The sequence below is a fragment of the Haliotis cracherodii genome, unplaced genomic scaffold, assembly GCF_022045235.1.
Source record: "Haliotis cracherodii isolate W230 unplaced genomic scaffold, xgHalCrac1.p SCAF_15, whole genome shotgun sequence".
NCBI classification, from domain to species: Eukaryota; Metazoa; Mollusca; class Gastropoda; order Lepetellida; family Haliotidae; genus Haliotis; species Haliotis cracherodii.
The window spans coordinates 20,638,474-20,663,586 of NW_027266270.1; the positions used below are offsets into that span (position 1 = coordinate 20,638,474).

Here is a 25,113-nt window from a genome sequence, read left to right on the forward strand (position 1 = left end):
ACCTGAGCAAGAACAGTTTTTGTTTGTTTGTTGTTTAACGCTGTACTCAATCCATACGACGTCTGTCTGTAAATAATTGAGTCAGGACCAAACAATCCAGTGATTGACATCATGAGCATAGATCCACGCAATTTGGATACGATGACATGCATCAACCAACTTAGCGAGCATGACCACCTGATCCTGTTAGTCGCCTCTTACGACAAGCATGGGCTTCTGAAGACCATTCTGAACACGAACCAGTTGCTCGTACTTCATGCATATTGATAAAAGTAATCTGTGGTCAGGCCTATGAAAGCAGCCTATGTCACACCTTATCAAGTCTAACAGTGACAAAACTTACCTGAAACTTGTCACATCCTATAAAGTTTCTTTTCAGACCTGTATCTGTTTAGTTTTCCTCTGATTAGCAGTAATAATGAAAATTTCCAATACCTAACCATCACTATTTCTATGAAACGTCAGACCTGTAAAGATCCGGGGTAAAATAGGTCTTCTGCAACCCATGCTTGTCGTAAAAGGTGACTATGCTTATTATAAAGGACGACTAATGGGATCGCGTGGTCAGACTCGCTGACTTGGTTGATGCATATCATCGTACCCCAATTGTGTAGATAGATGCTCATGATATCAATTTCTGGATTGTCTGGTCTCGACTCGATTATTTACAGACCCCCGTCATATAGCTGGATTAATGCTGAGTGCGGCGTTACAAAACAAGCAAACATATAAACACTCTGTATCTCAACAGCTGTCATGGTTAGATATGATGTTATCTAATGGACCAAAATGCCTGAGGATTCCAGAGTGACGTCATGTCTCTCACACACACATGAAAACACATATTTTGTATCTCCTAGGGACCCTTGCCTCAGAGCGATCTTAGCACCAAGTCAATCATAACGCCGATCATTTGATATTGACGTCCGATAGTCGTAGCTCTAACATCCTTTGTGTATCAGGGCCCGGGTCACAAGGATTCTAAGATCCTCTGTAGAACAGGGCCCCTGTCACAAGGATTCTAAGATCCTCTGTAGAACAGGGCCCCTGTCACAAGGATTCTAAGATCCTCTGTAGAACAGGGCCCCTGTCACAAGGATTCTATGATCCTCTGTAGAACAGGGCCCCTGTCACAAGGATTCTAAGATCCTCTGTAGAACAGGGCCCCTGTCACAAGGATTCTAAGATCAACTAGCAAAACAAACCATGAACTTCAAGATGTTCACTTCAATTGCACTCATGGTTGCAACATGAACACGAGAACACTCTATCAATCTCCATTCTTATTACCACATCTATCATCTAGGTAAACCTGGTCCACCAGTAGTAGCACCAGTGATCATCAAAATCATATGAGTTTTCCACAGAATGAGACAAGAATTGTTCTAACATCAGTCCTTAGTGCTCACTGTAGTCTGTCTTTACCACAAAGTAACATTATCTTTGGCCATACATTGGAACCCTACTCAAAGTTTTGCCTTAGTTAGGGCAACCAAACCCAGGCAATATATCATATACATAGCCTACAAAATATTATTTTACAAAGCCTCATTTAATTATTTGACCAGACCAGTCACTACTACCACAGTTATTATTAGTCAGCTTCGCCCAATATTTTTCTGCTAATCTAATATGACATCGTATACGGCAACTAAAGACACCATAACAAATTTATTATGCCGAAACGTTTACACTCTGTGGTATCCATTTTGTACATTTTGCCTTTGATCAAAGATTTCCTCATCGGTGCTACCAGCCATTGCCATTGCTGATGTCAAAGGGAGACCACTCTTCAAACCTTAGTGGCCAAACCTTGTTGAAAATTTTAATGATAATCTTTATCAATAGAGCCACGAACGTGATCTAAAAAACAGATTATGTCCTTGATCATCACAATTAATAATAGTAAAACACAAAACAGTGTCAAAAAACGAATTTCGGTACCAGCATTTCCATGTGAAATATGTGAGAGGGGTGGGGGTTGGAAAATCCAAGATGGCTGTTACTGACGGTATATGGTCTCATATTAGGTCACTATCGAACATCTTGGTTTTTTCCCTCAAAATTTGAAGAAATAAATGCATCAAAATTAAAATCAGAAACTTGTCGAAAATCTTACATATAAATTGTGCATAGTGATATGTTTTCCATTTCCGTGTGAACCAAAATAAGCATCCTATTAACTATTTAAAACAAAATACTTGAACAGAGTTTTGTAGAATAATTGAAACTTTAATGACGTTAACAACAACGATTCTGTGCCATTTGATCATATTTCTGGCATAATTTCACTGATATTTATCTTTCAAATCAACCTGCACTCTCACTTGAGGAATGTCTCATGGTAGAGAGGTCGCATTATGCTTAAGTCAGCCTCATTAATCGTTATGTTTCCACCAGTAATGTTGCCAGCAAACATAGTGTTGATACCACCAGAAACATTTACCGGTATAATCGGAGTGCTGACTGGCGATTTAAAAGGGATCACCATCTCTAAAGAAGTCGAGCGGCCGCGTGGATGCATACCACCTGTACACCTGCACAGGGCCCTGAGAGGGATCAGCAACATTAGACATTTTGGGCCTTATGATAATTATGACAATCACGATAATTCCCACCAGACCTATTCTTTTCTTGTTTTGTGGAAACTTCAAGATATTACATCCCCCAACACATGTTGTAGTGATCATTGACACAAAATTTAAAAAGGGATTGTGTTGTAGATCCATAGACAGTGTATTATGCTCATCGGATTACTAATTCCAACGGATCAAGACTGCCACAGGGATTTGATCTCTTTATCCCTAATTGGATCAGCTCTCCTCGGTACGTTGCCATGTCCCTTATTCTTTAGTTAAATTTTCCTCCCATTTAAAACCTCCCGTGATCTTGAAAATTCGAAGGATGACGTGAGGGAAAGCCAGACCCTTTTGATTGTGGTGATCTCTTGATGCTGAAACCTGGTGAGACAGTTTGGTTCATAATTTTCCCCATTTGTTTTTCAAACACTTACGAAAAAACTTGCATAGAAGTGTGTCTAGTTTGTTAGGGTGTATTTCATGCCTTTGGCAAAATTCATTTTGGACTTTTCGAAAGTTATCAAACAGTTTTCTTGGCTGTGTTTCTGTTTTGACTGTCTAGGATCACGTCATCAATCATGCCGTCCTCAGCAGCGACAAATCTACCTCAGGCATCGTTCGGCTTCGCCGTTCTCGACGATGGTGTTTTGATGACAAGATGTTGGTCACAGGGAATTTTGGATAATCTGCATCCATCACAGTCAAAATCAAATTTGGTACCATCAACCTGTAACCTGAAATATCCATTTGGCAACACTGGTATCACTGTAGCACCTTCCCTTTGATCTATTAAAACATTGTCTCCAACATCAAAGGAATCCGTGTTGTTTGTAAACACCTCCTCATGTTCACCGGCGAAAAAAGTCCCACTTCCGGGTATCTAATTTGCATACTTATATCTACAACACAATACTTATATCCATATTCATGGTTAATGGAGGTGTATTCAAACCTGTGAAGAATTGACAATGTCAATACAGATGGTTGAAAATGTCACACAAAACCATACAAAGAAACACCATTTGTGTGGAATGTCAGAAGCAAATACCAGCCACATTAGGTTCTGGAATTATGGATGTCCTGATTCTTGCATTCTTCACATGGAAATCATTTCTACCAACAATGGACTCTGTTGTATGGCTGGCCATATATGCATTTTTCGGGCAAGTTTGTTATTCCATTCCGTAAGCGTCCGCAGTTCCATAATTCTGTCCATGACCTTGGCAAATAACCCCTTTTCTGATTTGTGGTTCTTCTTGAGAAGGTGCAGGAAGCACTGGACCAGGCGCCACTGAATCTGCTCCACCATTGCACGATCCTTCAACACAGACCGGTCTGTAGACAGATAGAGATACACACTCATGAATCTCAACTCACACCGGTCTGCACAGAGACACAGATACACACACATGAATCTCAACTCACACCTGTCTGTAGACAGATAGAGATACACACACATGAATCTCAACTCACACCGGTCTGTAGACAGAGAGAGATACACACACATGAATCTCAACTCACACCGGTCTGTAGACAGACAAAGATACACACTCATGAATCTCAACTCACACCGGTCTGTAGACAGATAGAGATACACACACATGAATCTCAACTCACACCTGTCTGTAGACAGATAGAGATACACACACATGAATCTCAACTCACACCGGTCTGTAGACAGACAAAGATACACACATGAATCTCAACTCACACCGGTCTGTAGACAGATAGAGATACACACACATGAATCTCAACTCACACCGGTCTGTAGACAGAGAGAGATACACACACATGAATCTCAACTCACACCGGTCTGTAGACAGACAAAGATACACACTCATGAATCTCAACTCACACCGGTCTGCAGACAGATAGAGATACACACACATGAATCTCAACTCACACCTGTCTGTAGACAGATAGAGATACACACACATGAATCTCAACTCACACCGGTCTGTAGACAGATAGAGATACACACACATGAATCTCAACTCACACCGGTCTGTAGACAGACACAGATACACACACATGAATCTCAACTCACACCGGTCTGTAGACAGATAGAGATACACACACATGAATCTCAACTCACACCGGTCTCTAGACAGATAGAGATACACACACATGAATCTCAACTCACACCGGTCTGTAGACAGATAGAGATACACACATGAATCTCAACTCACACCGGTCTGCAGACAGATAGAGATACACACATGAATCTCAACTCACACCGGTCTGTAGACAGAGAGAGATACACACACATGAATCTCAACTCACACCGGTCTGTAGACAGATAGAGATACACACACATGAATCTCAACACAGACCGGTCTGTGGACAGATAGAGATACACACACATGAATCTCAACTCACACCGGTCTGTAGACAGATAAAGATACACACATGAATCTCAACTCACACCGGTCTGTAGACAGATAGAGATACAAACATGAATCTCAACTCACACCGGTCTGTAGACAGAGAGAGATACACACACATGAATCTCAACTTACACAGGTCTGTAGACAGATAGAGATATACACACATGAATCTCAACACAGACCGGTCTGTAGACAGACAAAGATACACACACATGAATATCAACTCACACCAATCTGCACACAGGCAAAGCTACACACACATGAATCTCAACTCACACCGATCTGCACACAGACAAAGATACACACATGAATCTCAACACAGACCGGTCTGTAGACAGATAGAGATACACACACATGAATATCAACTCACACCAATCTGCACACAGGCAAAGCTACACACACATGAATCTCAACTCACACCAATCTGCACACAGACAAAGATACACATATGAATCTCAACTCACACCGGTCTGCACACAGACAAAGATACACAGACATGAATCTCAACTCACGTGGTCTGCACACAGGCAAAGATACACAGACATGAATCTCAACTCACACCGGTCTGCACACAGGCAAAGATACACAGACATGAATCTCAACTCACGTGGTCTGCATACAGACAAAGATACACAGACATGAATCTCAACTCACACCGATCTGCACAAGGCAAATATACACACACATGAATATCAACTCACACCGATCTGCACACAGACAAAGATACACACACATGAATCTCAACTCACACCAATTCGCAAACAGACACAGATACACACACATGAATCTCAACTCACGTGGTCTGCACACAGGCAAAGCTACACACACATGAATCTCAACTCACACCAATCTGCACACAGACAAAGATACACACATGAATCTCAACACAGACCGGTCTGTAGACAGATAGAGATACACACACATGAATCTCAACTAACACCGGTCTGTAGACAGAGAGAGATACACACACATGAATCTCAACTCACACCGGTCTGTAGACAGAGAGAGATACACACACATGAATCTCAACTCACACCGGTCTGTAGACAGAGAGAGATACACACACATGAATCTCAACTCACACCAATCTGCACACAGACAAAGATACACACATGAATCTCAACACAGACCGGTCTGTAGACAGATAGAGATACACACACATGAATATCAACTCACACCAATCTGCACACAGGCAAAGCTACACACACATGAATCTCAACTCACACCAATCTGCACACAGACAAAGATACACACATGAATCTCAACTCACACCGGTCTGTAGACAGATAGAGATACACACACATGAATCTCAACTCACACCGGTCTGTAGACAGACACAGATACACACACATGAATCTCAACTCACACCGATCTGCACACAGACAAAGATACACACACATGAATCTCAACTCACACCAATTTGCACACAGACACAGATACACACACATGAATATCAACTCACACCGATCTGCACACAGACAAAGATACACAGACATGAATCTCAACTCACACCGATCTGCACAAGGCAAATATACACACACATGAATATCAACTCACACCGATCTGCACACAGACAAAGATACACACACATGAATCTCAACTCACACCAATCTGCACACAGACACAGATACACACACATGAATCTCAACTCACACCAATCTGCACACAGACAAAGCTACACACACATGAATCTCAACTCACACCGGTCTGCACACAGACAAAGATACACACACATGAATCTCAACTCACATGGTCTGCATACAAAGATACACACACATGAATCTCAACTTACACCAATCTGCACACAGACACAGATACACACACATGAATCTCAACTCACACCTATCTGCACATAGACAAAGCTACACACACATGAATCTCAACTCACACCGGTCTGCACACAGACAAAGATACACACACATGAATCTCAACTCACACCGGTCTGCACACAGACACAGATACACACACATGAATCTCAACTCACATGGTCTGCATACAAAGATACACACACATGAATCTCAACTTACACCAATCTGAACACAGACACAGATACACACACATGAATCTCAACTCACACCAATCTGCACACAGACAAAGCTACACACACATGAATCTCAACTCACACCGGTCTGCACACAGACAAAGATACACACACATGAATCTCAACCAATATGTAGACAGGATATGCGGACATGCCATAAACCAATTTACCGAGTCTGACCACCAAGTCCTTTCAAGTTGTCTCATGACTTACTAGGTCAGGGACCAATTATAACTAGGAATCCTCATGTATGATGGCACAAAGTCCAACAAGTCACAAAGATGACCACCTGATCCCCATGTTACTCCTCTCAATGACAAACATAAGTAACTGGGGATCTGTTCTGGGTGAAATTGCATCACAATGCTTTTGCAGACAATGGTGATGTCACCATCTACTATGAGGTCACAATCAAATGACATCTCTGACACAAAAGATGGTTAGCTGTACTTTTAAGACTTAAGAAACTGGTTATTACTATTTACAAACTGATAAAGTTGGAATGGTTTCAGATGATAAATAGAATCTGATAGTCAGGCAAGCCTCAAAGTTTTATTGTTTGTTTGTTGTTTAACGCCACACTCAACAATATTCCAGTTATATGATGGCAGTCTGTAAATAATCGCGTCTGGACCAGACAGTCCAGTGATTGACATCATGAACATCGATCCACGCAATTGGGATACAATGACATGCATCAACCAAGACAGAGAGCCTGACCACCCCATCCCGTTAGTTGCTTCTTATGACAAGCCTAGTCACCTTTTACGGCAAGGATGGGTTGCTAAAGACCTATTCTACCTCGGATCTTCACGGGTCAATTAAACATTTATTGACTCATGTAGATATATTTGGTATCAAAAGACACTCGGGGGAGAATCTCTACGCTATTGACAAGGAAATATGATAGAAATCTAGATTGCATCATCGGGCCAAGCATTAAAACAACAAAACAACATATACTCACCAGCAAATGTCACACAAATAGACTTCACAATAACAAATTCGTCTGGCAGTAACGGTAATTTTTTCAGAGTTTGTGCAAAACGAAATGTTTCAACAATAAAGTCGTCATCCCAAATCTTGCACATCTCACTGCGATGTAGGCACTTTCCGTTCGGCATGCATGCCACCATTAGGTCAACGTTGTAGCCTAAGAAGGTGCCCCACAGCCAGAACTCAAACCGGGAGGCTACAACACGCAAAAGGGCACAGTACAATTTACAGGGCCTCCATACATGTCATTACTGACATAAGTTAACGAACACTAAACTTATTCCTCATCTGTAAAATTAATGGTAGGCGAGTGAGTGAGTGATTGAGTGAGTGAATGAGTGTATGGGGTTTAACACCGCTTTTAACAGTATTCCAGTTAAAACGCAGCGTGTCAGCTTAATGTGGAAGGAAAGCCTGCTGTTCGCAATATTCCAGCAATATCACTGCAGGGGACACCAGAAATGACATGTGGCGTCGTGTGCGTGATGAGCGAATGCTTTAACCACTAGGCTACCCGACTGCCCAACGAAGATGTATCACACATTGTACCCATGTTGGGAATCGAATCCGGCTCTTTAGCGTGACGAGCAAACGCTTTAAACACTAGGCTACCCAACCGCCCGATTGTGTGAGTGAGTGATGAGTGTCACAGGAACGTGCTTCCCTCATTGGACAATGTATTGAATCAAACCGGGGCCCAAGCCCATTGTGACAAGCGAACGCTTAAACCACATGACCACCCCCTACCTTGACAAGTGTGATGACTAGGGCTGCTATGAATACACTATCAGGCGGGTACAAGTCGTATCATGAATGTAGAGTAACAAATGCGAATATTAATTCACGAATACAATAACAAGCCAGCAGTTGATGTATTAATGGTTATATTCAGAGAAACAATAACTACATAAATTATTTGACATGGTTTGTTAATTATTAATAATATATTAAACACTTATATACTTCACTAATCAAGGCACATGATCTGCTCAAATACGACAATGGCCAGTGACCACAATATTGTAAAATACTGTAAATATTATAAGAGTGTTGTCTTAGAAGAAATCTATGCATATGATATGTTATGGATATGGTTAGGTACAGGTTATGTAAATGCACATGATTGCTTAGAAATAATTATTTGATTCTAGTGGCCACGAATAATGAATTCAATTCATGAATGGATACGGTGTGATTCAGTGAATCTTATCATCCAAAACTGGCTCCCACAGGAGACATCACTTGGGTGAGATCAAGCGATATCTACACTGTAAATATCGCTGCAAAGAAGTTGCATCACAATGCTTTGCAGACCATTGTGACGTCATTGGTTACCATGACGTCACAATCAAATGACATCACTAATGGCTCTGTTATTGAAGCTGTTAGCAGTACATTTTACACTTAAGACACTGCTTATTACTGTCTACAAACTGAAAAAGTAGGAAGAATGATGTTAGATGATGAATAAAATCTCTCCCTCGTGACTTTTGATATCAAATATATCAACACTCACTGATAAAAGTGGAAAAAATCCATATTTGATATCCAAAGACACGAGGGTGAGATTCTCTAGTAACAGCCCCAGTGCTGACCAACACATTACCTTTAACTAAACTAGCCTGGTCCTCTATGTGAAGGTCTGTGAATCCTGGGATGAGTTTGACAAAATTGATGTACTTCCTTATTCCGTTCTCCATGTGGGTGGCAAAATAAGCCATCATTTCTTGCCGGTTGTCAATGTCCATCCCTGTCTGCTCATAGATGTCCATGTACTGGTCTTGGGACAACGTCGGCAGCGACCCAAACATCTCCTCCTTACTCTGATACCCATCCTGTAAGAGATGGAGATAATTCAAGTTCATGAATCAGGTATAAAGGTACAATTGGTGAGTGAGTGAGTGAGTGAGTGAGTGAGTGAGTGAGTTTACACCACTTTTTGCAATATTCCAGCATGGCAGGGAACACAAGATTGGCTTCACACATTGTACCCTTGAGGGGAATGGAACCCGGGTTCGTGGACACTTTAACCACAGGGCTACCCAACCACCCCTGTTCTTGTCTGCAGATCATGGTAGTAGAATGATGTAATATGACTCGGTACTATGAAAATGTGAACCTTGACAGGCGTAAGCCATTTAATGTCATCCATAACATCCTGAGTCCTGAGATGTAAAACTGTATACTGTAAATCGGTCACCAAATTAATGCGAGGGCTGACTCCTGTCCTAAAATGTGTTATGACGTTAATGCGAGTAGCCCTACCTTTGAACTAATCAGCAAACGTCCATGAAATGAAAAGCAGGAAATTCCAAGTAAGGCATATTCAAATGACATAGGTCAGGTCAACGACAAAGATTGTACAGGTTCAAAGTGTTTTTACAAGAGTCCTATGAATGTAATGAGCAGTGTTGTGGTTTCACCACCACTGCTGTTACAGTACTGGACATTTTCACGACGTGGGCGAGCAGTGTTATGGTTTCACCATGACTGATGTTACTGTACTGGACGTTTTCACGACGCGGGCGATCAGTGTTATGGTTTCACCACCACTGCTGTTACTGTACTGGACATTTTCACGACGTGGGCGAGCAGTGTTATGGTTTCACCATAACTGACGTTACTGTACTGGACGTTTTCACGACGCGGGCGATCAGTGTTATGGTTTCACCACCACTGATGTTACTGTACTGGACGTTTTTACGACGCGGGCGATCAGTGTTATGGTTTCATCACCACTGATGTTACTGTACTGGACATTTTCATGACGCGGGCAAGCAGTGTTATGGTTTCACCATGACTGATGTTACTGTACTGGACATTTTCACGATGCGGGTGAGCAGAGTTATGGTTTCATCACCACTGATGTTACTGTACTGGACGTTTTCACGACGCGGGCGAGCAGTGTTATGGTTTGACCACCACTGATGTTACTGTACTGGACATTTTCACGGCGCGGGCGAGCAGTGTTATGGTTTGATAACCACTCATGTTACTGTACTTGACATTTTCATGACGCGGGCGATCAGTGTTATGGTTTGACCACCACTGATGTTACTGTACTGGACGTTTTCACGACGTGGGCAAGCAGTGTTATGGTTTCACCATGACTGACGTTACTGTACTGGACATTTTCACGACGCGGGCGAGCAGTGTTATGGTTTGACCACCACTGATGTTACTGTACTGGACGTTTTCACGACGCGGGCAAGCAGTGTTATGGTTTCACCATGACTGATGTTACTGTACTGGACATTTTCATGACGAAGGCAAGCAGTGTTATGGTTTCACCACCACTGGTGTTACTGTACTGGACATTTTCACGATGCGGGCGAGCAGTGTTATGGTTTCACCACCACTGATGTTACTGTACTGGACGTTTTCACGACGTGGGCGATCAGTGTTATGGTTTCACCATGACTGATGTTACTGTACTGGACATTTTCACGACGCGGGCGAGCAGTGTTACGGTTTCACCATGACTGATGTTACTGTACTGGACATTTTCACGATGCGGGCGAGCAGTGTTATGGTTTCACCACCACTGCTGTTACTGTACTGGCCATTTTCACGACGCGGGCGAGCAGTGTTATGGTTTCACCATGACTGATGTTACTGTACTGGACATTTTCACAACGCGGGCGAGCAGTGTTATGGTTTCACCACCACTGCTGTTACTGTACTGGACATTTTCACGACTCGGGCGAGCAGTGTTATGGTTTCACCATGACTGATGTTACTGTACTGAACATTTTCACAACACGGGCGAGCAGTGTTATGGTTTCACCATGACTGATGTTACTGTACTGGACATTTTCACAACGCGGGGGAGCAGTGTTGTGATTGTAATCATGAGATTTTTTGGGCAGGTTTCCAAGAGCAAAGACACTGTCATACACCATTGGTAACAAACATAACTGGTTGATCAACTTGCATAAACAAACTGGTTTGTTTGTTTATTGTTTAACGCAGCACTCAGCAATATTCCAGCTATATGACAGTTTTGTAAATAATCGAATCTGGACCAGACAATCCAGTGATTGACATCATGAGTATCGATCTACGTAATTGGGATACGATGACATGCATCAACCAAGTCAGAGAGTCTGTCCACCCGATCCCATTAGTTACCTCATGTGACAATCATGGTCGCCTTTTAGGGCAAGAATGGGTTGCTGAAGACCTATTCTACCTATGACCATCATTGGGACGGATGTTATCATGATCAGAACTTGATTAGAACTGATAAATTCGTAACTTACAAAATGTTTTTTCTGACACTCCAATAGATATGCCTTGGACATGTACGTGCTGGAACAAATGAATGTATGGTGAGCTTCGATCAGACTGGTAATGATGGAGTCACAGTCAATTGGTTCTTCTGGGGTAGGTGGCATTGGTGTTGCTAGGGGCAACAAAGGAAGGCAATCGTTCAAAGTAGTAGCAGAACAATATGGTGTCTCCAGATCGCAGGAGGCAGCACCAGTGGGACTCATTGGTCTGAAAGGAAATGATTCAAATCCTTCCTGGTGTACAAGTGCTCCCTTGGCTGTGTTTGATGTTGCTGCTTGCTGTCCTGGAAAAGTCTGTGATGTTGTTGCCTGTTCAAGAAGTGTCTGTGATGTTGTTGCCTCTGCTAGAAAAGTCTGTGATGTTGTTGCCTTTTCAAGAAGTGTCTGTGATATTGTTGCCGCTGCTGTCTCCATGTATGAAGCCGTTGCCTGTGCTTGGGGAGCATGTGATGTTGTTCCTTGTGCTGAGAGCGATGTTGTTCCTTGTGCTGAGAGCGATGATGTTGCCTGAGCTGTGAGCGATGTTGTTGCCTGTGGTGTGTGCGATATTAATGCCTGTGCTGTGAGCGATGTTGTTGCCTGTGGTGTGTGTGCTGTTAATGCCTGTGCTGTGAGCGATGTTGTTGCCTGTGCTGTGTGCGCTGTTGTTGCCTCTGCTGTGACAGTATGAGATGTTGTTTCCTGTGCTGTATCAGAACACAATGTTGTCGGTGATGTGCCAGGGGGACATGGTGTCATGGGCAGCTCTGGGGCTTGGCTTGTTGTTGTCAATGGTGTTGTAGGGTGTCCTCTGGAACTTGAAGATCTTGCTTGCCCTCTTCCTCTGGTTCTTGAGGTTGTGCTTTTAGGTGTAGCAGAGGCTTGAAGTGGTGTAGGAGCCACCTCGACAGTCTTGGCTTGAGTCACTGTCGTAATGTTAGGGTGGTGGTCTTGTGTAAGCTCTAGCTGTTTCACCTCCAGAATGTCCTGGGTTCGCTTCTCGTGAGTGTATCGGCCAGTCTTGATGGCTGAAGCAAAGATTTAACATGTGTGGTGTCAACAATAATCTGTTGTTTTATGTTGAACTCAGCAATATTCCAGCTAAACGATGGCATTCTGTAAATAATGTCTGGAGGACAAACCAGTGATTGATAATATGACAAAGAATCCATGCGGTTGAAGTATGATGACATACCATGAACCAAATTACTGAGCCTGACCTTCTGATCCAGTAAGTCACCTCACCCAAAAATCACAGTTTGCTGGGGACCAATTCTAACCTTGAATCCCCACGGGCTACAGCCTTATCAAGGAGACCTGTAGGTGATGAAACCACCCCGAACAGGCCAAAATGTCCACCAGTACTGACTTGCTGATTTCCTGCCGTTAAGATTATTTAACAAATATATATGATTTCTATTGAAGAATTAAGCATATTCAAATCTTTCTGATTCATCACAGTGTATCATTTCACCTTTACCCATCACACACTTACCATGTTCACAGACTTCGGAATTTAATCTAGTCTGTTAGCCTGAGACTATTACACTGATGGTAGCCCTCATTGACTCGTAGCATTTGAGGGCTATAATTCTGGACCAGTTCTCAATGCTTCAATTTACTAAAAATTTGAAATGAATAAAACTGACAGAAAATGTAAACATAAATTGTTTGATAGGCATTACTTTGAAGTTGACGGATGACAAGATGGACACAATTTTATGGATAACAACTTCTTCAATACTGTGAAAAGCTACCTTTCGGTATAGATCCTTATACCATTGGGACCATATCAGCACATCCCAATCACATCATCAACTGGGACAACGTCCAAATCCTCGCCAACAACCTCCATGATTTCACTCAAAGAAAACTAACAGAAGCAGTCCACATTCGCCGCCAATCGAATGTCATCAATCAACAGAGATCAAGGCTATTTCATCCCATCTGCCTACTATCATGACTATGAACTAATCAAACAATAATCACTTATCCTGTTTATTGGCTTCATGCCCCTATTGGCTTCCACCTATGTGTTCTCTGTCCATAGTGTTGTGACAGCATCATCCCTTTGTTGTCAACACCTACCAATGTTATCCCACTCATGTATGCAATTGTTGTTACTGTTAATCCTCCACCTACTGTAAATATTCTGTACTATGTCCCTCATTCAGTTTGCTGGACAACGGTGTAAGGATCTATACTGAAACGTCGCTTTTCACAGTATTAAAGAAGTTGTTATCCATAAAATTGTGTCCATCTTGTCAATGTAAACATATAAAGTAAATATTTTTTTCTTGTTCAAGCTGGACTAGCAACCAAACTAAGGTTTCCACAAGTGATCAGGGCCCACTTGCACAAAACGATCTAAGCGCTAAGACTATTATAAGCCTATGTTAAAGTATGGGAGTTAAGATCATCTTAGCACTAAGATCGCTTTATTGCTGCTCGAAGGCCAAACTCTGCACACATGTACAGGTAATAGCTGTTGAATGCTTAGTTATTTTAAAAAAAAAATATAACGTACTATAGAAATCTATGGGAAAACATTTGGTTGTGTGTAACCTGTAAAAAAAGAAAATCAAATTTCTAAGGCTGGGTTCACATTATTATAATGCATATGCTTACTTGAAATTGTGTATTATGACACATAAATATGATTATATGGTGAACAATGCAGTGCTAAAAGTCGTCACTTGTTTGATGGTCGCGTGGGTCCTGTGTAGGACCCGGGTCCCAGAGGTCTACCCAGACCCATGGTTAGTCACTGGATATATTGTTTTATGACAAAAAAAAAGCTCAGTGGTTACTACAAGTCGCTAATGGCCACATTTCTTTCTGGAGATGCACACATTCCTTTTGACTTGTATATGTTTGAGTAAAGATAAAGCTTCAGTCAGGTTCATTGAATTCATGATTTGATCGTTTGATAAATGTATCTAAATAGTTTTTGCCAGGACTGCGTAAAACAATTCCCAATCAGACATCTTGTTCCCAACTCTTGAGACCCGAGTGGGTACCTGGGTAGGGTCGGGTAATAGGGGGTCGGATACCTGGGTAGTAAATTTGGACTCGTCCAAACCCTAAATGACATCCATTCAGAGGACGCAAGAAACCTGTTTGTGTTGAAAACATGCACCTAAATTTCCCAATTGTGCCAATTGTGACACAAGTTATAGTCTGTTGTTTTAATTAACTTAAAAAACACAACATTTTCATTCAGTCTGTCATTATAAATAACTAAAGAAATATTGTTGGGAGTTTTTCTTTTGAAATAAACGTCATAGGAGGAAATTAAAAACAAACAGAACAAGAATGAGGCGCCACCTGAAGCATTAGAGTATCCTGAGTGCAGAAAAGGTAAGATTGGATTCTTTGAGCAATGATGACAATACAGACAACCTCAGCAATACAGACAAGGGTCCTGATGGACTCAAGAATACAGACAAGGGTCCTGATGGACTCAAGAATACAGACAAGGGTCCTGATGACCTCAAGAATACAGACCCTCAACAATACAGACAAGGGTCATAATGACCTCAAGAATACAGACAAGGGTCCTGATGAACTCAACAATACAGACCCTCAACAATACAGACAAGGGTCATAATGACCTCAAGAATACAGACAAGGGTCCTGATGACCTCAACAATACAGACCCTCAATAATACAGACAAGGGTCCTGATCCCCTTAACAATACAGACCCTCAACAATACAGACAAGGGTCCTGATGACCTCAACAATACAGACCCTCAACAATACAGACAAGGGTCCTGATCCCCTTAACAATACAGACCCTCAACAATACAGACAAGGGTCCTGATGACCTCAACAATACAGACCCTCAACAATACAGACAAAGGTCCTGATGCCCTCAACAATACAGACAAGCTCAACAATACAGATAAGGGTCCTGATGCCCTCAACAATACAGACCCTCAACAATACAGACAATGCTCCTGATGGCCTCAACAATACAGACAATGCTCCTGATGGCCTCAACAATACAGACAAGCTCAACAATACAGATAAGGGTCCTGATGACATCAACAATACAGACAACCTCAATTATACAGACAAGGGTCCAGATTACCCCAACAATACAGACAACCTCAATTATACAGACAAGGGTCCTGATGACCTAAACAATACAGACAATGCTCCCGATGACCCTCAACAATACAGACAATGCTCCCGATGACCCTCAACAATACAGGCAATAGCCCTGATGACCCTCAACAATACAGTCAAGGGTCCTAATTACCCTCAATGATACAGAAAAGGGCCCTGATGACCTCAGCAATACAGACAACCTGAACAATACAGACAATGGTCCTGATGACCTTAACAATAGAGACAATGCTCCTGATGACCTCAACAATACAGACAATGCTCCTGATGACCTCAACAATACAGACAATGCTCCCGATGACCCTCAACAATACAGGCAATAGCCCTGTTGACCATCAACAATACAGACAACCTCAATTATACAGACAATGCTCCCGATGACCCTCAACAATACAGGCAATAGCCCTGTTGACCATCAACAATACAGACAAGGGTCCTAATTACCCTCAATTATACAGACAAGGGTCCTGATGACCTCAGCAATACAGGCAACCTGAACAATACAGACAATGCTCCTGATGACCTCAACAGTACAGATAAGGGTCCTGATGACCTCAGCAATACAGACAACCTGAACAATACAGACAATGTTCCTTATGGCCTCAACAATACAGACAAGGGTCCTGATGACCTCAGCAATACAGACAACCTGAACGATACAGACAATGCTCCTGATGGCCTCAACAATACAGACAAGGGTCCTGATGACCCTCAACAATACAGACAACCTCAATTATACAGACAAGGGTCCTGATGACCTTAACAATACAGACAACCTCAATTATACAGACAATGCTCCCGATGACCCTCAACAATACAGGCAATAGCCCTAATGACCCTCAACAATACAGACAAGGGTCCTGATTACCCTCAACAATACAGACAAGGGTCCTGATGACCTCAGCAATACAGACAACCTGAACGATACAGACAATGCTCCTGATGGCCTCAACAATACAGACAAGGGTCCTGATGACCCTCAACAATACAGACAACCTCAATTATACAGACAAGGGTCCTGATGACCTTAACAATACAGACAACCTCAATTATACAGACAATGCTCCCGATGACCCTCAACAATACAGGCAATAGCCCTGATGACCCTCAACAATACAGACAAGGGTCCTAATTACCCTCAATTATACAAACAAGGGTCCTGATGACCTCAGCAATACAGACAACCTGAACAATACAGACAATGGTCCTAATTACCTCAACAAAAGAGACAATGGTCCTGATGACATTTAACAATACAGACAACCTGGACAATACAGACAAGAGTCCTCAATAAGTTCAAGTTCTATATCGGCCTTACCAATACCAACTGGTTGGAAGTTTCAAAAAGTGATCATACCACAAGAAAACCAATTAGTTATTTACACATGGGATATTTAAAACAGCAAAGGCATGACTTTGTTTGCAAAATGTGTCCTACATACATATTGATATACAATTTGATCATTATCTATTAATGCCATATCTACATTGTACAATGAACAGATTTAAGACTGAACTTCTGTTCCAGTGCTTTTTGTAGCTGGTGTTGTTGACATTCAGGTTTCTTCCCAAATATAGTACTGATTGCAATAAGATATGTATTTTCAAATATGAGACCAGATATTCAGGAAGTATCAAGACTTTTTAATAGTTTGCATGCCCTATCAAATATTAACATTCACTCAAATATGCCTCTAAGTAAATATTTGTGATACAGGTCGTATCATAAACAGAGATCGTGATATCTATCAAATTGGGAGATAGTCATATCGTGACATCACAGCTCGTTGTATTTCTAGCCAAATCTAGCTATTTTACATAAACTTGTCCGAAAATAGCTGTGGTCAAGTTGGTTATGACTTAATGTTGCATACTCCTGTTTGTGTCTGTTTGATTGTTGGTTAACGCTGCACACAGCAATATTCCAGCTATATATATGACAGCGGTCCGTAAAGATTCGAGTCTGGACCAGGCAAAACAGTGATAGATATCATGAGCATCAATCCATGCAATTGGGATACGAGAACATGCATCAACCAAGTCAGCGAGCCTGACTACCCGATCCCGTTTGTCGCCTCTTACGACAAGCATAGTCACCTTTTATGTAAAGCATGGGTTGCTAAAGACCTATTCTACCCTGGATCTTCATGAATTTCCAGTTTGTGAATCATAATTCCAAATTATTCTTTTTAATCGCGCCTTCCTTTGTGATACCTTTTGTCAGTCCTGGGCATGTAGAGCATCAATTCAATAATTCAATGTTGGGCCTCATTTTCTGCCTGTTTCTCTAAAAAGAAGTTTCAAATATTAGCTCACCTGTCTTAGACATGCCGACATCGATACATTTCTCGTAACGGCAAGATGGGCAGGTGCTGCGTCTTCCCATACCAATCTTGCATCTGCCAGATGCAGAGCACTTGTATTTGTCTTTACGCTGCAGACTTCGTCGGAAGAACCCCTGAATAAAAAACCTGAGTTTGAGCAAGCAGAAAAAAATATGGTTTGTACAGTTGTAACAATGTTGACCCCACTGACAGCCATATATGTTCAGAAAAAATGAGTTCAGAGTGAGTATGGTTTTACGCTGCTTTTAGCAATATTCCAGCAATATCACGGCAGGGGACACAAGAAATGGGCTTCACACATTGTACCCATGTTGGGAATCGAACCCGGTTCTTCGCCGTGACGAGCAAACGCTTCGACCACTAGTCTACCCGACCCCCTCCCCTCCCCCCACCGATTACAAGGGTCCTGTAAAGTAATGAAATGGGTGTTGTGTAGTGTACTGTAACATTTTAGCAAGTGTATCCTCTTGTATCGATACAGAATTTTTTTTATCATGTATAGTATCGTCGCATGAAAACTCACAATGCACCAGTGCACCGATGTATCATTTCATTAAATTCAACGAAATTTCAAAGGAAAACATCATTCGTGAATATGTTTTCAATGTGCAGTTTACATGATACACGCTTTTTCCCACTGGACGAGTGGTCGGTCACATGACCATGATAATGTTCATAGGTGTATGAACGACACATTTCACATTCATACGTTTTTCACGAGACTGTATTGGTGAAATGATGCAACTCCCATCTTCACACAGTTTGGCCCTAACTCTATGAAGGTGCACGCTCCAATGAACTCATTCAAAGCATAAGTCAATTCTTAAATGAATTTCTGTGAAGATTTTAGGTTAAAGAATAATAATAATGAAACATTCATATTTTATTACCCAAAATACCAAAACACAGAAATAATATTGCAATATGCATCGTCTTATAAGCGTATTGCAGTCCTATAATATAATGACCATGTCAAAACGAGAGATGTTTTGTCCTCACCTTGCAGGCTTCACAGGTGTTGACTCCATAATGGAATCCACTTGCCTTTTCCCCACACACTCGACATGGTGGAAGGGAATTGGCAACTGCCGTGGGTACAACCACAGTACGACTAGTCGGGGAAGTGGTTGGACTGGATCTGGATGGAGACGATGTAGTCGATGATGCTGCTGATGTAGTCGACGGTGATACTGATGAAGTTGATGATGACGATGATGTAGGTGTCTGAGCGTCAGTTTCCTCTATCATTGTCTTTGGCCTGCAATATCCCATTAGTAACCTCTTAGTCTTAAGACAAGCAATGTCAAGCAAAGTCGCCTTTTACCTAGCATTAGTTGCTGAAGACCTTTTCACTTTGCTGCAATGGTTTTTGCTTAGTTCCATCTCCATTATCTGTCTTAAAGATAAACTATCCCCAGCACTCTCCTCATAACAACCTGCACAGTCTTAAATAGAGTGTAATTTTGTAACTTGAAACACCACAAATCCGAGCAAATTCTGATCAATGGAGGATCTGGTATATTCAAACCTGGATCCTCATTAGGGCTGGGACGATACACTAACTGTGCAATCCAATATGTATCAAGATACCTTACTCACGATCCGATATGTATCACGATACTTGCATCTGCTCTTAACTGTGGTGCGTAAGCCATCTTTTTCATAGACAGGATGGCCAAATATACCTGGCACACTGATGATTTACAGTTGGCAGTGTCAAATATGGCATAATGAATGAAAATATTTATGTTTTCACTATTAACTTGCACTACTTATTAGTGTTTAGTGGAACAGTTATTAAAGCAAACATTTAAGGTCAGAATCAATATTTTTTCCTTAGATTTGTTTATTTGTTGTTTAATGCCGCACTCAGCAATATTCCAGCTATATGACGGCAGTCTCTAAATAATCAAGTCTGACCAGAAAATCCAGTGATTGATATCATGAGCATCAACCAAGTCAGCAAGCCTGACCACTCGATACTGTTAGTCGCCTCCTACGACAAGCATAGTCACCTTTTACAGCAAGCATGGGTTGCTGAAGACTTATTCTACCTCGGATCTTCATGGGTCATGCGACTGTGAATGTGATAGATACTTGTATCGAGAAGTAAAAAATCACAATCTACCGATGCATCCTTATGTGTGTTAACAGTAATGAATGACATTATGCATAAAATGAATAAAATAACTTACAAACACAAGGCCAGATAAACAACGAGCACTTTTAATAGTCATAAAAGATTTTATAAAGAGCTAACTTGCATATTTCAGTGCAGGTTAGCTGAGATGCTATTTCTGGTGTTACTTGCTCACGGAAATGTCTTTGCATTGAGAAAAAGAGTCAATACTCATTGTTTGCCTGTCTTATTCACTCCTCAGAGGATATCCCCCATTAAAAGAAAAGGGTGCACTATATACATGAAACTTCTTTAAAAATATCATGGCATTTGATTGGCTAACCAAGCAATATTTTTTGCATTTATGCTTTCATAAACCTAAACAAAAATTAGGCCATGCCTCCTAACAATCTCATTAAAATCAGACCTCAGTTCTCGCTACCGCTAAACAAAGATCTTTAGACATCCCATTCAGGGTCACATCAGAACGACCTTTCATCCGACCAATCAGTGCGTCGCTTACCAGATTTTGAAAGTGACAGTCGGAATGTGATTTCTAATCATGCAATCTCGAAAACTTTAACATGGGGTATTCCGAACGATAGTTATGGGTTTGACAACTGAATCCTTACAATCTAGACCATCTATTAGCCATTCCAGAATGTTTTTTGTTCAGGTTTCAAATTTGTAATCAAGAATTTGTTAAAATATGTTTCGAAGCGTAGTTGCCAATATGAAATTTGTGCCGTAAACACGAGAAAGCTGCCTTCTGATTGGTCATTCAATTGGTGGGTCAAAGTTCGCACAAGGTCGGTCTGAAGTGACCCGTAATGGGATCTCCTCAGATCTTTGTTTAGCGGAAGGGAGAACTAAGATCTGATTTTAATGAGATTGTGCCTCCTAACAGACTACTGTTTACTGATTGCCTCATAATGGAATAGGCGAGGCTTGTGTTGCAGTTTTGAACTGAATGATATTCACTGATTTTGTACTGTTAAGGTTTTTTTGCATGATAAGGACTAAATAGTTTTTAAGCAGTCTGTGAAGTTATTGTTGTTATTTATAAGAATTGACTTAAATATGTTTTTGCATTATACAGAGGTATATATCTAAAAAACTGTACCGATCTACAGTGTGCATGCAGACCAATTTTTACATTTTTACGTCCATAAACACAGAGACCATATACCCACAGAGACCATATACCCATGTATATGGTCTCTGATAAACATAAAACATATTGAAGTCAGTTCTTAAATGAACAAACTGCTGATAATCCCCACCCAACGGTCCTAAAATATAAACAAGCACCGCAGTCACCCAGTGACACACCCATGAACATGGACGTCTAGCAGCGTCAAACTAGCTGTTGAAGGTGTGTCAAGTGTCATTTCAAAAGAATGTCCCGACCCAGCCGGCTTATGTCAATATCGACACACAGTCCGTGGATAAACTATAATCACGATCATCATCGGAAAGTTTGATGATGTCAAATGTAGGTGTCAGGCCATAAACACGTTTCGAAACAGCCGACTGCGACCTGGTGCGCTGTCGCACTCGAGTTGCCTAGTGTGTACCGCTAAGAACGTGTTCCCCTGACACAATAGATGAGATAGCATAACTTAGATCTACTGGCCTACAGTCATGGTAGAGAAGTCACGTTACCTGTTGGAAACACAAGCGCTGAAACTTCCAATCTAACGTTGACAAGTGGTCAACTAACACTTGATCGTATATTCATACACGTATCAACACATTTCAACTGGTTGTTTTGAAGTGTTTATGAAAACAACACAGTAAAGCTTCATGTGATATCCGCTGACACAGATTGTTTTCTCATAGTCACGTGAATTTCATTTTTTCGCCTTCACTGGCAGAAGAGCGACAATCTTGTGTCATTGACTCGCGGAGATGTAATCCCTTATAACATATAATGATGTTTAAAAGGGACATAACTGCAGATGGATTAGTGCGGCGTCTACCCAGCCGAACTGGCTGTAAATGCTTTAGAATCTTTCAATTGAGGAATATTTTCTTTTCTGTTTAAAAACAACAGTGCTTGTATGACATAACGTGTGTTGAAGTCTAATAGGGGTGACAACCTTTTTAGGGTAGTTATTTTCAGATCATTCTAGGTTACAAATAGCAGCCTATAATAGAGTCTGATTATGTGTAACATAAACTCCATGTTTTTGGTTTGTTGTTTTACGCCGCACTAAGCAATATTCCAGCTATATGACGGCGGTCTGTAAATAATCGAGTCTGGACTAGATAATCCAGTGATTGATATTATGAACATCAATTGGGATCGATGACATGCTTCAACCAAGTCATGATCAGCGAGCCATGCCAGTAGAGTGGAAAATAATAATTAGTTCATGACATATATATACGTAAGTGTTTGACGGTTCGATGCACTGCATGAGTGCGTTAGTTGAGAGTTTAACGCCGCTTTTAACAGTATTCCAGTTATATCACGTAGTGTCAGCTTAATGTGGGAGGAAAGTTTGAAGGGATGCAGGTCTCAGACGATTACCACTTCTGTGAAACCCAAGAGCACGGGAATGCTGCTGACAAACCTAGAAACATAATCGGGGCGAACCGGGATTCGAACCCACAATCTGCAACTCTGCACAGCGAATCGCGGCGCCTAAGACGACTGTACACTATGAGTGAGTCTGGTTTTACACCGCTTTTAGTAATATTCCAGCAATATCACGGCGGGGAACACCAGAAATGTTCTTAACACATTGTATCCATGTCGGTCATAGTCATAGAGTAAATTGAATAGAATAAATTAGGATGTTTATAAAACTCAATATTCAAAAGTTACTGCATTTAAATGTTTACGTGTTGGATGTCAAACTTAAAGCGCTTCTTCAAGTTGTAGGACAGCCCCCTTGGTCTAGTGGTCTTCGCGGAGAGAGGAAGGTCGGCCGCGTCATATCAAGAGACGCACTTGTTGTTGCCCTGTCTGGCGCTCGGCATTAAGGGGCTAAAACGAGAACTGGTCGGCTCGGAGTCAGTATACTGTGTCTGAGTGGGGTAATCATGTTAAACTGCGCCATGGTGCCCCAGTGGGCTAGCACTATAAAATCGGCAATAGTCCCCGCAACTTGAAATAGAATCAGGGAATATTGTGATTATTAATTAACGAAGACAGCTGCATATGTGATAATACTGATTACGTGAAAACAAGCCATTCCGACGATAAGGACTATTACTTACAGTAATGCATCCTTGAAGATCTGGGTTAGAATAGGTCTTCAGCAACCTATGCTTGCCGTAAAATTGTCGTTAGAGGCGACTATAACGGGATTGGGTGGTCAGGTTTGCTGACTTGGTTGATGCATGTCATCGTATCCCAATTTCTGAGTGCGGCAAACAAACTTACAGTTATGACAAAAAAAATGCAAAGTGCGCTATTCAAGAAATATTCATTTTGCTAGCGATAAATATCATCATTGAGTTTAGGGGAGGAAAAAATTGTTTCAGTACAATAGAGCATCAAAAACCGCTGCCCCGCCTTCCCCCCCTGTCATAATGACCGGTCCTTTGTGACCTCCTAAATCTTTTCATGCATATGAAGCGAATGTTTTTACCGCCACTTCACCATTCTGATATACGGTATAACTACGGTTATAACGAACGCGCTTATAACGAACTGACGGATATAACAAACTTACTTTTTTGGTCACGACTATTTGCTGTCGTTATGATGTAAGTATGCTTATAACGAACTACGGTTATACCGAACTAAAATTAGTAGTCCCTTTGAGTTCGTTATAACCGTAGTTTACTGTAGTGCAAAGGTCGTACAGCGGTTAACGTGACGGTTAGTGACTGCATGGCAATCCACGTCTACATACAATTCAACAAGTTCACAGAGCGTTGTACTCCTATTGACCATAGAGACAAACTAACTATGTACATAGGCCTATTCGTTTTCCGAACTCTATTCTAACTGGTATGCAACGGCTATATATAGTCCCGATGTTATTGTCCTGTGTAGAGACTGGGTTGAGGTATTTTGTGCATTGAACATTTTACAATTTCTAATTTCAGATAAGTTCCTTACCTCAATCCACACATGTGAAGTTCCGGGCTACAGTTCGTCTTCAGCAACCCAGCAATGCTTGTAAGAGGCGACTAACGGGATTGGGTGGTCAGACTCGCTGACTTGGTTGATGCATGTCATTGTACCCCAATTGCGTGAATTGATGCTCATGATGTCAGTCACTGG

At 41.5% G+C, this 25,113-nt stretch overlaps 1 protein-coding gene across 1 annotated transcript; it reads right to left on the reverse strand.

Moving 5' to 3' along the window:
* Positions 1 to 680: 680 nt before the first annotated feature.
* LOC139462365 (nuclear receptor subfamily 1 group D member 1-like) lies at positions 681 to 22,702 on the reverse strand. Its single transcript, XM_071244043.1, has 7 exons — positions 22,536 to 22,702; positions 19,751 to 20,009; positions 18,723 to 18,864; positions 12,266 to 13,302; positions 9,610 to 9,838; positions 7,975 to 8,199; positions 681 to 3,914 (listed from the first exon to the last, which is right to left on the reverse strand). The coding sequence occupies exons 2-7, from the start codon at positions 19,997 to 19,999 to the stop codon at positions 3,676 to 3,678; spliced, it is 2,121 nt and encodes a 706-aa protein (XP_071100144.1). The 5' UTR covers positions 20,000 to 20,009; positions 22,536 to 22,702; the 3' UTR covers positions 681 to 3,675.
* Between the last annotated feature and the right edge of the window lie 2,411 nt (positions 22,703 to 25,113).